This window comes from Nematostella vectensis, chromosome 4 (assembly GCF_932526225.1).
Source record: "Nematostella vectensis chromosome 4, jaNemVect1.1, whole genome shotgun sequence".
Classification (NCBI taxonomy): Eukaryota; Metazoa; Cnidaria; class Anthozoa; order Actiniaria; family Edwardsiidae; genus Nematostella; species Nematostella vectensis.
Genome location: NC_064037.1, coordinates 6,366,815 through 6,379,512, shown reverse-complemented (window position 1 = coordinate 6,379,512; position 12,698 = coordinate 6,366,815). Strand labels below are relative to the sequence as shown.

General features: G+C 41.4%; 2 protein-coding genes across 3 annotated transcripts; both read left to right on the top strand.

The window, feature by feature from the left end:
* The first annotated feature begins 2,874 nt into the window (after positions 1-2,874).
* Positions 2,875-6,009, top strand: LOC5502929. Its single transcript, XM_048726154.1, has 4 exons — positions 2,875-3,599; positions 3,926-4,538; positions 4,636-4,997; positions 5,067-6,009. Exons 1-4 carry the CDS (start codon positions 2,875-2,877, stop codon positions 5,533-5,535), a joined length of 2,169 nt encoding a protein of 722 aa, XP_048582111.1. The 3' UTR covers positions 5,536-6,009.
* A 243-nt stretch (positions 6,010-6,252) lies between these two features.
* On the top strand, positions 6,253-12,532 carry LOC5502936 (centromere protein O). 2 transcript variants are annotated; one of them, XR_007307660.1, is made up of 11 exons: positions 6,253-6,401; positions 6,494-6,558; positions 6,654-6,752; positions 7,127-7,158; positions 8,660-8,701; positions 8,774-8,870; positions 9,133-9,185; positions 9,568-9,642; positions 10,061-10,117; positions 10,226-10,298; positions 10,822-10,858. XR_007307660.1 is itself a non-coding variant. In XM_032371235.2 (11 exons), the coding sequence occupies exons 1-11, from the start codon at positions 6,304-6,306 to the stop codon at positions 11,017-11,019; spliced, it is 906 nt and encodes a 301-aa protein (XP_032227126.2). In that variant the 5' UTR covers positions 6,253-6,303; the 3' UTR covers positions 11,020-12,532. The 2 variants fall into 2 exon arrangements, 1 of the variants encoding a protein (XP_032227126.2); XM_032371235.2 differs by having other exon boundaries at positions 10,209-10,298; positions 10,822-12,532.
* Positions 12,533-12,698: the final 166 nt, after the last annotated feature.

Sequence of the window (12,698 nt, the reverse complement as noted above, 5' to 3'; positions counted from 1 at the left end):
ATGAATGAATAAGAAGAGTTGAATTAAAGCATAACTCGTGCTTGCTGGCTGCGGCCGGGTACTGGACTGGGGAAAGGGGATCCGGTTTCTTTTTGACGCTGTTGTTCCCCAAAATCAATGCCTACCATTTTGCATTAGTACAGACAATTTTAGATTTCCGAGTATGGTCGTTCATCACAATTTTTTTTTCTTTCCCGTTTGCGGAGGCTTTTTAAGGGATTTTGCGATGAACCTTTTTTCGCGTCGCTTTAGCCGCTCTGCCTTCAAAAGGACAAAAAATCAAAGAAACGCCATGTATCTAAACTAAACGGGGACACAATTCATCATGATCCGATAGGGTCCTTAGAGTATTCTACGATGCGTAAATTAACAATACAAGAGAATACAGAAATAGTAAGAGCGCCTTTCAAGATGAAGAGCAAGCCTACCGTAAATGGTCTAATAAACACCCGGTCTGTGAGGGGCGTTCAATAGATAGGAGGGGCCGTCCTTTACAAAATATGAAAATTTAACAACCCAGTTAGTCTAGTCGGAAGGAGGTTTCCCGTGCACCCCAAAGAGATACTCGGCTAATATACATATTTGTAATCCTTAGAAGGAGTCCAGAAAGGGTATCGATGTTCCCAATTCGAAATCGTGTCCCATCACCTCGAAAACGGCAGCTAAAGATTTGAGCAAAAAAACACAGGGTACCCGAGTCTGAATTTTAGGGAAAATCGCCAAATCTATCCCAAAATGACAATAAACTATAAATAATTGTTAGATTCTAGTAGGAACTCTTTATAAGTCCCCATTTCTGCTAAATGTTTCAAGAATAATTATAAAATCGTATACATAGAAGCTAACACCGACTTCAAAATTACGTGATTGCCCACTCTGTTTGCTTATTTTCATTCGGCTGTTTTGTATTGCTGCTGTTGCATTGTTATCTAATAAATTTAAAGTTGATTTGAAAATTTAAATAGATATGAGAACTGCAAATGTTTGGTATTCCTTTGGAAAAATGCGAAAGCCTGGAGACAATTTGTGTTGTCGACCATTTTGAAACGTCTCTTGTTAGACTGCAAGTATGTAGGCAATGTGTAGGCAATAGAATTACTCTAGAAAATGGTAGATTAAGGGCAGAATCATGCCTCCAAAGCTGCAAAAACGTAAGTTAGATTCTCCAGCCGATACAGGCGGAAAGTCGAAGCGTAGTTCCGATATTGTGTGTATTTTACACGCCCGAGATATCCAGCATGGCGATTTCACACCACTGAGCATAGTACGAGGGACTCCCGAGGAGAAATTGCAACAACTTACCGATATACGGGAAAGGCGTCTACAGCAGGATGAAGACTCTCCTTATCGCTATGAGGATATATGCAGTCAAATACCCAATAACCTTGATGGAATAGATGTAGAGGTGACTGGATTCCACAGAGGTTGTTATCAGAACTTCACCAAAAACCTCGACCGTCTGAAGAATAACAACCAAGAAGAACCAAAGCCAATCCATCGCTCTCCCCGGAAGTTATCTGGCACGTTTGGAGTAGAGAAATTCCCTCTTACTTGCATTTTCTGTGAGAAGCTGGAATGTAAACTTAAACGAAAAACTGAACGTTGCACTACGTTTGCCGTCTATAAAGATAAAAACTCTCTGTTGGAACCGACATGGAAACAGGTAGAGCCTCGGTCCCTGGAACTAGGGGAAAATCGTCTGTTCCGTATGGTGCAGGTCAAGACCTCTTTGCGAGGGAGGCCCATTTTCACACCTCATGCCGAAAAGCCTTTAATTTGCGCTATTTACATCATGTGGAGCGGGAGCCTAACCCAAGAGCAAACGACACAGACGAGGATCGAAGAGAAGCCTCCCGAGAAATGGCGTTTACAGTCGTCGTGGACTATATACAGGAACACGTCATCCGGGAAAAAGAAGTGGTGGAGCTGTCAGCACTTCGTTCTATTTACGTAAGCGACTTAGAGAAAGCAGGTTTCCCGAATCCCCAATATAGAGGCGAGAAATTGAAAGCTCGCCTCGAACATCATGTCGTCGGGGAGTCAATTAACTTTACGAAAGTGAATCTGGGTGTGCGAGGTTGCATTTGCTATAACCTCGTGTATAGCGCAGATAAATCAGTTGCTGATGCGATAGCACATGGTTACAAACTGGGATCGGTGGATAAATACAAGGACGTTGCCCTCTACCTCCGTACTCTCATCAGACAAGCCTTTATGCAATCGCACCCCCTCCCCTGGCCACCTACTGCTGACGACCTCGACATAAACGTGGCTAACGAGGTTCTGCCCTCTGAACTGACGAATTTTTTGAATTTCGTTCTTTCCGGGTCGTCAGAGCCCGAGTGTGAGAAGACAACTCGCATCGTTAGTTCTATTTGTCAGGTAAGATGTTATTGATAATAGTGTACAAATTGTATTGTATTGTATTGTGTAGTCCGGGTTCGGTCCCAGGCTTGGCCTAATTTCACTTGTTCCTTAGTCTTTCGCACAAACATTCTTTTTTAAAAACAAAATAAGCTCGCCCCATCACCCAAAACTTTGTGATTCATTTCGCTAGGCTATGATTGAAGTTGTAACAGTAATTCCTGGCCCAACTCAGCCCATATCATTACCTTTTAGGACATCTGTCGCGCAACGACTAACGGCGAATGGAAGTTACCGAAGCACATCCTGCTTTGTACTACCATACGGCACCTCTATCGAAGTAAACAGCTAACCACCATTATCAGCAGATTAGGCCACTGCGAGACTTATGACTTCGGGCTCGAACTGGAAACTGCAGTAGCGAAGGCTCTAGATGAGGTTTAAAGATTTCTAAGTCCACAGATTGTCACAGGAGAGGCAAATGGCGTGTTCCATCTCGAGTGGGATAATATGAATAAGATCACGACTAATATCCACGGCTCAAACGTCGTGAATAGCACTGCGGGCATTATGGTGCAAGAAACAAACCCAGAGCTTGACAGCGAAAGTCGAGGGCGAACCCCACCTCTTTACAAGAGGGATACTAGTCGATCAATGCACGTAGATACCCCGGAGACCCTGGCACCATTCAATATCTACAACCGCGTAGGCCCCAAGCTTCCCAGCGGTGCTGTATTCACCTCGCCGACTAGAAATGCAGTAGTGTACCAGCAGCCATTAAGGGAGTATGAAGTGTGGATTCTCGCCAAAATCATAGGAAGCAAGGGAACGAAGCAGCTTGTCCCGGCATTTGGAGGTCTTGTATCTGCTACAGGCTCCAAACCAGCACGGATATCCACAGTGGAGTACCTTAATCCGATCCACCAGCCCTTTACAGAGTATGCAGTTATCAAAGAGCTTTTACAACGTTCAGAAGATGCAACAAAAGAAGTAGGCCAGTTATATGTGCTCACTACTTTTGACCTTGGCGGATGCATAAAGGCCCTTCCGCTTATCTGGAGGTACCCAGAACGGTACAAGTACCACATCTCCCTCATCAGCCCGTTCCACACTGGCATGAACCACCTTGGCATGTTACATAACTGGGAACAAATGGGAAATCACAGATCAAGAAGTCAGAGGAGGCGGTCCAGCGCACCATCACTGCGATTCGTAACTTTACCAATCCCTTTGATGTAACCGACAAGAAAAACCTCTACTGCATTGCTTCTGGTGCTCCAATCCCCCCCCCCCCCCCCCCGATGTGGCAGCGGATGTGCTCTCTGCCGAGGCCAGAGGCAAAGAAGCCAAGGAAGCATTTGTACAAGAGCGTTTCATCGATGGATCTTCAGAGGATCTATTCTTCGAGCCTATTAAACGACAGAAGCTTAAAACCATTGAGGCGAAAAACAAAAGCGTCAAGCTCACTGGCTCACAAGGAAAGGTACTGTAGCACGTATCAATGCATTCTCAGAATTGATGTAAGAGTCTTAATTGTGTCTACCATGTGTATTTTCTTCAGGTCTTTCAGTACAGAGAGCAAAGCAATCTTGCCTTTATGCTTCTTGAAATCCCAATTCCTGGAGGAACCAGTTGACCTAGATGAGTTCATGACATATTCACTCACGCCAGTCCCGCACAGCCTTGGCACTCCCGATGGCTTCCTGAATAAGACCAACAAAGCAACGATACTGCACTTCCTGACTGACGATTACGATGGTGATGCGCTATATCCATCCGAGAAGTGTTTGTATATTCAAGATGGAAATGCTCTTTTCCACGCTCTTACTCAGCTTCCGCCGACGTTTGGCGAGATTTGCCTGCAGATGCTAGACCAGATGGTGGCGAAGAAGGATTTCATATTTTCCACAGACAGCTATCATGAAAACTCCATCAAGAGTCAGGAAAGAATACGACGTGGAAGCTCTCCGAAATACATAGTTGACGGACCGGCGACAAGAAAGCCCGCCGAGTTCAAGCTCTTTCTGTCCAATTATGCCAACAAAGTTCAGTTGTATAGACTCCTTCTACGAGTGTGGGGAAGCAGCGTAGCGGCAAGTCGCCTGGAGAAATGCGATCGTGGAATCTTGGTTGTGGAGGGTAAAGCTTACCAATGCGAACTATTGAACGGTGACGTGAGTATCTAACCATTTTGAAATATTTCTCAGTTGTGGTATCATTTTTTTAACACTGTTATATGTTTGATGCTAAAAATACGTTATTAAAATGCAGGTAACAACGCATGAGCTCCATGAACTGACATCGAACCAGGAGGAGACGGACACCCGCGTTATTCTGTATTTGAAGTATGCCGTGAGGATGGGATACGAGTCCGCCGTAGTCAGGACCCCAGATACTGACATCTTGTGCATCCTCATGCACTATGCACCGTCACTTGATGTCAATATCTACCTGGACATCGGGACTGGAAAGAACCGTAAGCTTATCAATGTCAGGGGAGGCGAATACTGCACAGCCCTCCTTGGTCTTTACGTATTCACCGGCGAAGATGCGACAAGCGCGTTCAAGGGCAAAGGAAAGGTCGGCCCTCTAAAGAAGCTCCAGAAGCATCAGAAGTACCAAAGGTCGTTTAGGTTTGTACATTTATAATTGAACATGTTTTAGTCAAGGATTTAACTGATGCTTTTGTGATACTTTCTTAGTAAACTGGGCATGGAATGGACCTTGGATGGCGAAACGATGAATGAGCTCGGGGCGTTCACCTGCTTGATGTACGGGTACCCCAGAGAGATCTCGGTCAACATGGTTCGCAGCATCATTCTGGGGAAGATGATCGGAGGGAACGAACGGTTGACAATCAAGTCAAAAGTGGAACTGTCTCGCCTCCCTCCCTGCAGAGATAATCTAGTGCCGCACATGCAGCGTGTCAACCACCGAGTTGCGAGTTACAAGCGTGCAGACCAAGCCGTCTTCTGGCGTCCTTATCCCTTTGAACCCGGGCAAGGACGGGAAAGAAATGACGACGGCCTCTTGGAACCGGTGTGGTCTTGTGGCCCCGTACTTCCAACCAGTCTCATTGACATAGTCGAGTCCACTGTAGACGAAGAAGAAGACGACGAGGAAGACGGCCCAATTGATTTCGATGAAGCCTTTAGCGATGAAGACGAGTAGAGGAAAACTCAAGCAAGTCGATAATTATGCAATTATTATGCTGCATAAGGTTTTTTCCTTTGCAACAACATAAAACCAGATGATTCAAAATATATGTTTTGATTATCTATAGATAATACGTTATTTCGGGACAGATTTGGCGATTTTCCCTAAAATTCAGACTCGGGTACCCTGTGGTTTTTTGCTCAAATCTTTAGCTGCCGTTTTCGAGGTGATGGGACACGATTTCGAATTGGGAACATCGATACCCTTTCTGGACTCCTTCTAAGGATTACAAATATGTATATTAGCCGAGTATCTCTTTGGGGTGCCCGGAAAGCCTCCTTCCGACTAGACTAAGTGCAGTGATGTTCTAGTCTCAGTCTGGATCACGTTAAATCAAAGACTTCGTGGCAAGCCTTTCTTGGCATTAGATAAGCAAGTCTCATCTAGTAGAAGCTAAACTCAGATTCATTAAATTTGATTTATATTACCGAAATTCCTATGTCGTTTTTTTAAGATAGGATATATAGGAGGGAGGGTAGGGGGGCGTTTAATAAAGGGGGCGTTTATTACAAACTTGTTAGCTTAGGGGTCGTATATTAGATAATTTACGGTAACGCTCGTAGTTTCCCGATTCACAGGAACGCAAAATTAAGAGAACACAAATCATTTTCTTGCGATTCTGCCTTGTAGTAGTGTGTGTGTACCGATTTTCCCTTTTTTGCCCTTGCGGTGATCGCGAAGGACTGGGTGCGAGTAATACTTTTAGCGCGGAATCCAAACAAGATGGCGCCCAAGAAGAAAACAAAGCGAGCGAAACCAAACATTGCAAGCGAAGAAGGCCTGCTGTACGATCTAGAGCGGCTACAGCAACGCGAAGAAAGGTCAGCAAAAGTTTAATAGTCGCATCCTATAATGGTTTCCCCTTGAAACAGCTGTATTTATTATTTGCATTGTAACCATTATATAACCATAGAATCAAGAAACATCAAGAACTGGAAACGACAGAAGAACAAGAAATATCTGAGCTAAAAAAGAAAGGTAGGCCTCCTTCCTCGTATAAAACCAATATTTATTGTGATAGTACTTATGATTTTATTTGACTGTGATCCGTTTTGTTTGTTTATACATTACAGTTCAGCAATTAAGAAAGAAAAGAGATAAATTGCTTCAACAAAAAGAGGAAGGATGCGGGAAGGTGTTGCAAGAATACATCGGCATGACTAAATCTGAAGGTACTACCTCCTTTCCTGATATACAGTTTGCTTTCCTTGAAGGCTGCTTTTGATGCAGCCAGGACTTTTTGAAGGGTTGGGAGATCCACTATTTCTACTGCCTCTGGCAAAAACGGGGGAGGGCTAGGTTATTGGATATACACCCGAGTCATGCATGTCAAATCTCAATGTCCTTTTGGTAAGCAAACAGATATTTTAAGGGAATAGCTCGCTTTGGCTGGAATGTTTGTCTAAATGGTCAGACTGAACAATTTTTAAAAGCCTCATTGAGCTTTTTTATTTGTACTTTACTTTTATTTGTCTAAAAAATAAACTGGGTTGAAGGTGTGTGTGGAAACTTATAAGAGGGGCATAACCTTCCTGGCATTTTTTAGGTGTGGCTGCTGCTAATTCATCAGTAAACAAGGTAAAAATCAGTTTACGAGACAATTATATACTAGATAATGTTGCCCACTGAAAGAGACATTTCCAATGTATGTTAGAAATATCACATGACTCATTCAGTTTCAGTTTCAAAGCATATAGCAGGTGTACTAAAGACTGTTACAGAGGACAACTTTCAAAGCATGATAAACTCAAATATGTAGCAAAAAGTGAATATGTAGTGATTCACATGACATTTCTACATTGGGAAAGTTTTTTTCAGGTGGAAATTTCCTTTTCCAATTCTTAAAGCCGCATTGACACCAGTTTACTTCTGGTCGATTAATATTCGATGATTTTTAACGGAAAACGCAAAAAATATTTCAAAATATCGAAAGCAGTGTGTCTATGGGAAGTTTCTTTGAGGATGTGATTGATAATTTAGAGCGGATGGCCTGTTAAATATCTCAGATTTTAAAAGACTCTTGTCTTTTAACACATTGACCCCTCAACCGGCCTGTACCGGCTTTGGGAAGTACCCACAACCCAAAAAATTCATAAATGCAAAATAAACACAACAAGATGAAGGTACTCAGGCATCAGTCTAAGGGGTAAATGGTCTTGAAGATATGCATCCAACCAAGGTGTTGGCAACTCCTCTTAAGCCAAATAATAGCACAGGTTCTATGACAAATTTCAAATCAAACAAGGAAAGAAAAGCAGAATCACCCCTATCAATAAAACGCTCAAAATACAACACAAGGGAAAGAGATCAGCAAACACAGCTCAAGACACAAATAGATACCTTTATTCTGATCCTCCAGGTTCATTTCCATGGCCTCAAAACACAATGTCCACTCCTTGAAGGCTTGTAAAACCACGAAGATGCCTTTACGGATTGAAAAGCACTCAGGGAGATCCAGAGAAAAATTCACGAGGGGAGGGCCAGTCAACACTCCTCTCCCCAAAGTCAGATGGTTTTTTATAAGTCTTTTCACCCTGAAGCTAAACAAATCAATTCCAGGTCATACAGACCCAGAATAGCAGTGTAAACAATTTTGCAATCAATTTGGTTTCAGAAAAGACAGCAATTAGGAGAGCTGTGGTGATTCATTAGAGAATTATTTTCTCATCCAGGCAAAGCCAAACAAGAAAAAATCATCATGAATCCACCTTTGCTTGCAAATATCCATAAGCAAAGCACTCAATTATGCCCCAATAGACTTCATGATGTCCTGAGACACTGAAAAATACAAGCAACCATCAACTTGTGCTGGCTTCAGCACAACGACAAGGGATTAAAAGTGGGGACCGCAAAGCACTGTTGGAAAGCTTGGATACCGCTGACTAGGTGCAGCTGTGTTTGACTTTGACGGGCTGTATAAAACTCAGAATAGGGGGGGAGGTATCTGTTTTCAGTCTGTTTTTTTTGTAAATCCAGCTCAAAAATAGCCAGGTCAATGGTTTAATGGTTGAGGTTTCCTTCGGACCTCCGGAAGTAAACTGGTGACAATGCGGCTTTAAGCATTTTCACTTGATTGCAGGAAGATGTTTTAAATGCAGCAACAACTTTAATGATTAGAAAGGTAAGCTGGTGGTTAGAAATGCATTTTCCGCTAGAATCTTCCTTGAGTCGCTTCACCATGCTTGTCCTTCAGCTTGCAGATCTATGCGAGCTTTACAGACTAACAGGATTGTCAATAGCTTCTAAAGAAAACAACAGAATTTGCTTCCGATTAGATACGTTCTTCAAATGTAGGTACCATCCGTTATTAGCAGGCCTGTAGTGGGAATTTGAGCAGGGGTGCTTGTTTAAATATATAGCAGACTTAATTTTTACACTCGTAGTAGAACTTAGTTGAGTGCTTTGTTTTTTTAACCCCCTGAACGTCCCTCACTATTCGCCTAAATAGTAGTATAGTTTCTCTAATTAAGGTACATATTATATTATTATCATAATATAATATCATATTATTCTACTCATATTATGAGTATATTATTTTATTTGTGTTTGCAGGTCAGTACCATGAGCCTTATTATGTTGAGATTCAAGCAAACCCAAACCTAAAGGTACTCAGATGGATAAACAAACTTTCTTTCTTTCTTTGTACTGCACAGGCTGCTCGTTATTACAATTGTGGGTTTACTTCATTTGTGGGCAACAGGGGGGCTTGTTTAAATATATAGCAGACTTAATTTTTAGAATAGTAGTAAATAGTAGTATATAGTAGTATAGTAGACAGACAGAGGGACAGACGGACGGACGGACGGACAGACAGACGGACGGACGGACAGACGGACGGACAGACAGACAGAGGTGTGACAGGGAGAGAGAGGTTAACAGACAAGTCGACATAAACTGATAAGACCAGCATTTCTTTGATAACATTTTATTCAGATAATACAGCACTCTCTCTCCTGTTTTATCTATTTCTGTTGTTACTCTTTCTAGATAATCAAGCACTCTCTCCCATACTTTATCCCACTAGATAAAGTTGCTGGGGAATATTTAAACACCAACATTCAGGTAAAGTTGCATGGACTCCTATGATTTTCCTGCCTATTGTGACAAGTGCAGAACAGCTGCTTGGGAGACAACCTCCACTTCCATAAATCCAAATTCATGGGACTTGTTTTCTATGAAATATAGGGCTAGGTGAGAAATTGTGGAATTTTGAAACCATCAAAACACTTAAAATTACACAGCTTGACAACTCCATATGGGCTTTGGTTTTTTATCTGTTTTTGTCTAAATGCTCAGATTACAGCTTAGTGGTTAGATTTCAATATTCAGACTTCAAAATTCAATACCCACACTTTTGGTGTTGACATTGTCAATCCCCAACCCCATTCTTTTGTCACCTAGCCACTCTCCTTTCTGTCGCCTAGCCTTTTAAGATAATTATATATCAAGGGCATGTTTTTACATGGATTTTGCATTCTAGAAGTTCTTCTCTGAGCTTGGGATTTATTTGAATGCACTTGTGTCCAGGAGAGAGCAGGTAAATCACCCAACCACTGACAATCACAAATTTCTAACATCTTTTTTGTCTGCTGCATTGTTATACATCATCTGTTTTATGAAATTTTGAGATGAATCTTCTCTGGAGTGAGCACAGCTCAAAGCTAGATGGTGACGTTACCAACAGTCCTGCTTATGACTTGATTCAATTCACCTTGAGGGTAAGACCAACGTCAGAATTATACTTCTAAGACAAATAAAAGACAAGATAAATCTTTTCTAGTGGGGTGGGCACGTGGGGTGGTCCCGTGTGCTGTCTGGCGGTCGGGCACGTGAGGAGTATGCACTACCCTTGTATCATATTTTTATATTAATTTGTTTTGTTATTTATTTATATGTTGCTTGTTTGTTTGTTTGTTTGTTCTTGTGTCTATTTGTATACACATGTCTGTTTACTTGTATCTACGCCTGTGATAGTTCGTCTATATAGTGTTTGTGTATATAATATATTATATTAATATGTATAATACGTATAGTTTTCTATAATATTTTTAATATTTTAAATATAGCTAGATTAGATTCTAAATCATATTATTTATTAATTATCTGACTATTTATTTTTTATAGTGTCCACAATTAGCTTTTTTTAGCTAAACACTTTTGACACTTAAATAAAGTTTATGTATGTATGTATGTATGTATGAAACACACATTACAAATAACCTTATTTAATTGACCACTCAGATTTCAAATGGTCAAGAAAAGGAATCAAGTATCTCCATAAAACTATGCTATGATGACTTCAAGTGTACCTTACCCAGTTCTGTTAGCTATCATGTAAAACAAGAGGAGCCACCTGTCCAGCTTGATGTGGAAATATTCAAGACAAAGTACATTCACAGAGCAGTACGTGATCTAGTACCAGAAGATTCAAATGAGTAATTAAGTCTGGCTTAATTTTGTAACAAGGTGAAACAAGGTAATTAGATGATAGAATAGGGAGAAAAACAATATTATATAAATTCACTCATCAGTGCTTGAATAGGGCACAAGCAGTTCTTATTCTTAGAGCTAAGGGAAGAGTCATTATTTAACGGGGAGGGGGAGAGCTGATTTGTTTGGGGGGAGGGTTGCGGTTTTTTGAGCATCGATTTGGGGGAGGGCCTCAAATTTCCATACAGGGTTGAGGGGAGGGCCTTATTTTTTGAACAGGTTTTCTGATCAATTTCCGAGCCTCCGAAAAGTATGGAATTTCAATTTTTTTTTCTGGGGAGAACCCTAGACCACCTAAAAAATAAATAAACAAATGTAATGCAGCTGCACACGTTCATGTTTCACTGGCGTTGAAAACCCCTAAAGTGTGGCTTCTACTTTTTTTTTTTTATCTTTTGCAGTTTTGGTTTAATTAATTTCAATCACTGAATTTGCGAATTTCAAATTCATGTCAAAGCTTTCCCCCCCCCCTACCCTATAACTCATACTCAAGAGAGAAAACCCCTGTTTCACCAAAAAAAAGTATTTAACAAAAAAACTGCTCAGGTCTTGCGCCAAAATCGCTTCAGCTGCATAGCCAGGATTTTAAATTAATGCTTTCAAGGCATTTTCTCCTGTGTTTCAGATAATGCCTCATACATTTACTGTATTTTTTACTGCTAGAAGGGGGGAGGGGATGGGCCCCCTTGGCCACCCCCCCCCCACCCCCCGGCTATGCCCCTGCACTTTCCCACTAAAGTCTACCTTACCACAGGCTACCCAGGGCTACTGTCTATAGGCCCTATATCTTGTTTGTTTGTTTATAAAATATTTTTCATCTATATAAATTTCCCATGCATTCCTTTATAGAACCACTTACAGTAGCCTTCAGCTGCCTGTGATCTAACTCTAATCTAATTTAACTCCTTCTCTATCTAGGAATTTTGCCAAAAGAGTACTAACTTAAGTAATGCTTATTTGGAAGTGTAGAAATATTCTAAAATCTTACAATACTTTTGGCGCTTACATCCTTTTGAGTTTACCTTCTTTTCTAAAATTAATGTTGATCCCCCAAAAATATGTGAATATCATGAAATATCACACTGGCGTGCGAAGGAATATCAAAGGCCTCCGACCGACTTTTTCAAAGAACGCCGCACCTTTATTATGCCCTCAAGGGCCATTTAGGAGCCGCGGCCTTTATAATGGTAATTTAGCTCGTATGCCAGTCAAAACAAAATGGTCAAATAGCTGTCATAACCAGCCAATCAGAGCAAAACAAGCCAAACACAAAGGACACAAAGCGTCAGTCTATTCTTTTTAGCACGTGTGACATCACAGACTTTAATTCCGAGCCAAATGAAAGGGTCGACCATAAAAACAGCATTTGAGAATGTCGGAGCCAGAAAACACGCAAAGCGATGAGGCTTTTAAGACCTCAACAAATGAGAAATTAGACAAAGAAAATAGCGCTAAGACTACAGATAATGAGAAATCGAACAAAGAAAATGGTGCGGTAGTAGAAAGCGCTCAGAATTCGTGCAAAAGACGTTCGTATGATGTAGGATTCAAGCTCTCTGTTGTGGCGTTTGCGGAAAAGGCAAGTAATCGCGCGGCGGGGAGAAAATACGGAATCGACGAGAAACGCA

Excerpts from the sequence above, each read along its gene's own strand:
- LOC5502929 (XM_048726154.1), top strand. The coding sequence starts at position 2,875 with ATGAATAAGATCACGACTAATATCCACGGCTCAAACGTCGTGAATAGC. Across the intron at positions 3,600-3,925 it reads ACTTTACCAATCCCTTTGAT|GTCTTTCAGTACAGAGAGCA; the intron begins GTAACCGACAAG and ends TATTTTCTTCAG. Across the intron at positions 4,998-5,066 it reads AAGTACCAAAGGTCGTTTAG|TAAACTGGGCATGGAATGGA; the intron begins GTTTGTACATTT and ends ATACTTTCTTAG.
- LOC5502936 (XM_032371235.2), top strand. The coding sequence starts at position 6,304 with ATGGCGCCCAAGAAGAAAACAAAGCGAGCGAAACCAAACATTGCAAGC. Across the intron at positions 6,402-6,493 it reads CTACAGCAACGCGAAGAAAG|AATCAAGAAACATCAAGAAC; the intron begins GTCAGCAAAAGT and ends ATATAACCATAG. Across the intron at positions 10,299-10,821 it reads TGATTCAATTCACCTTGAGG|ATTTCAAATGGTCAAGAAAA; the intron begins GTAAGACCAACG and ends TTGACCACTCAG.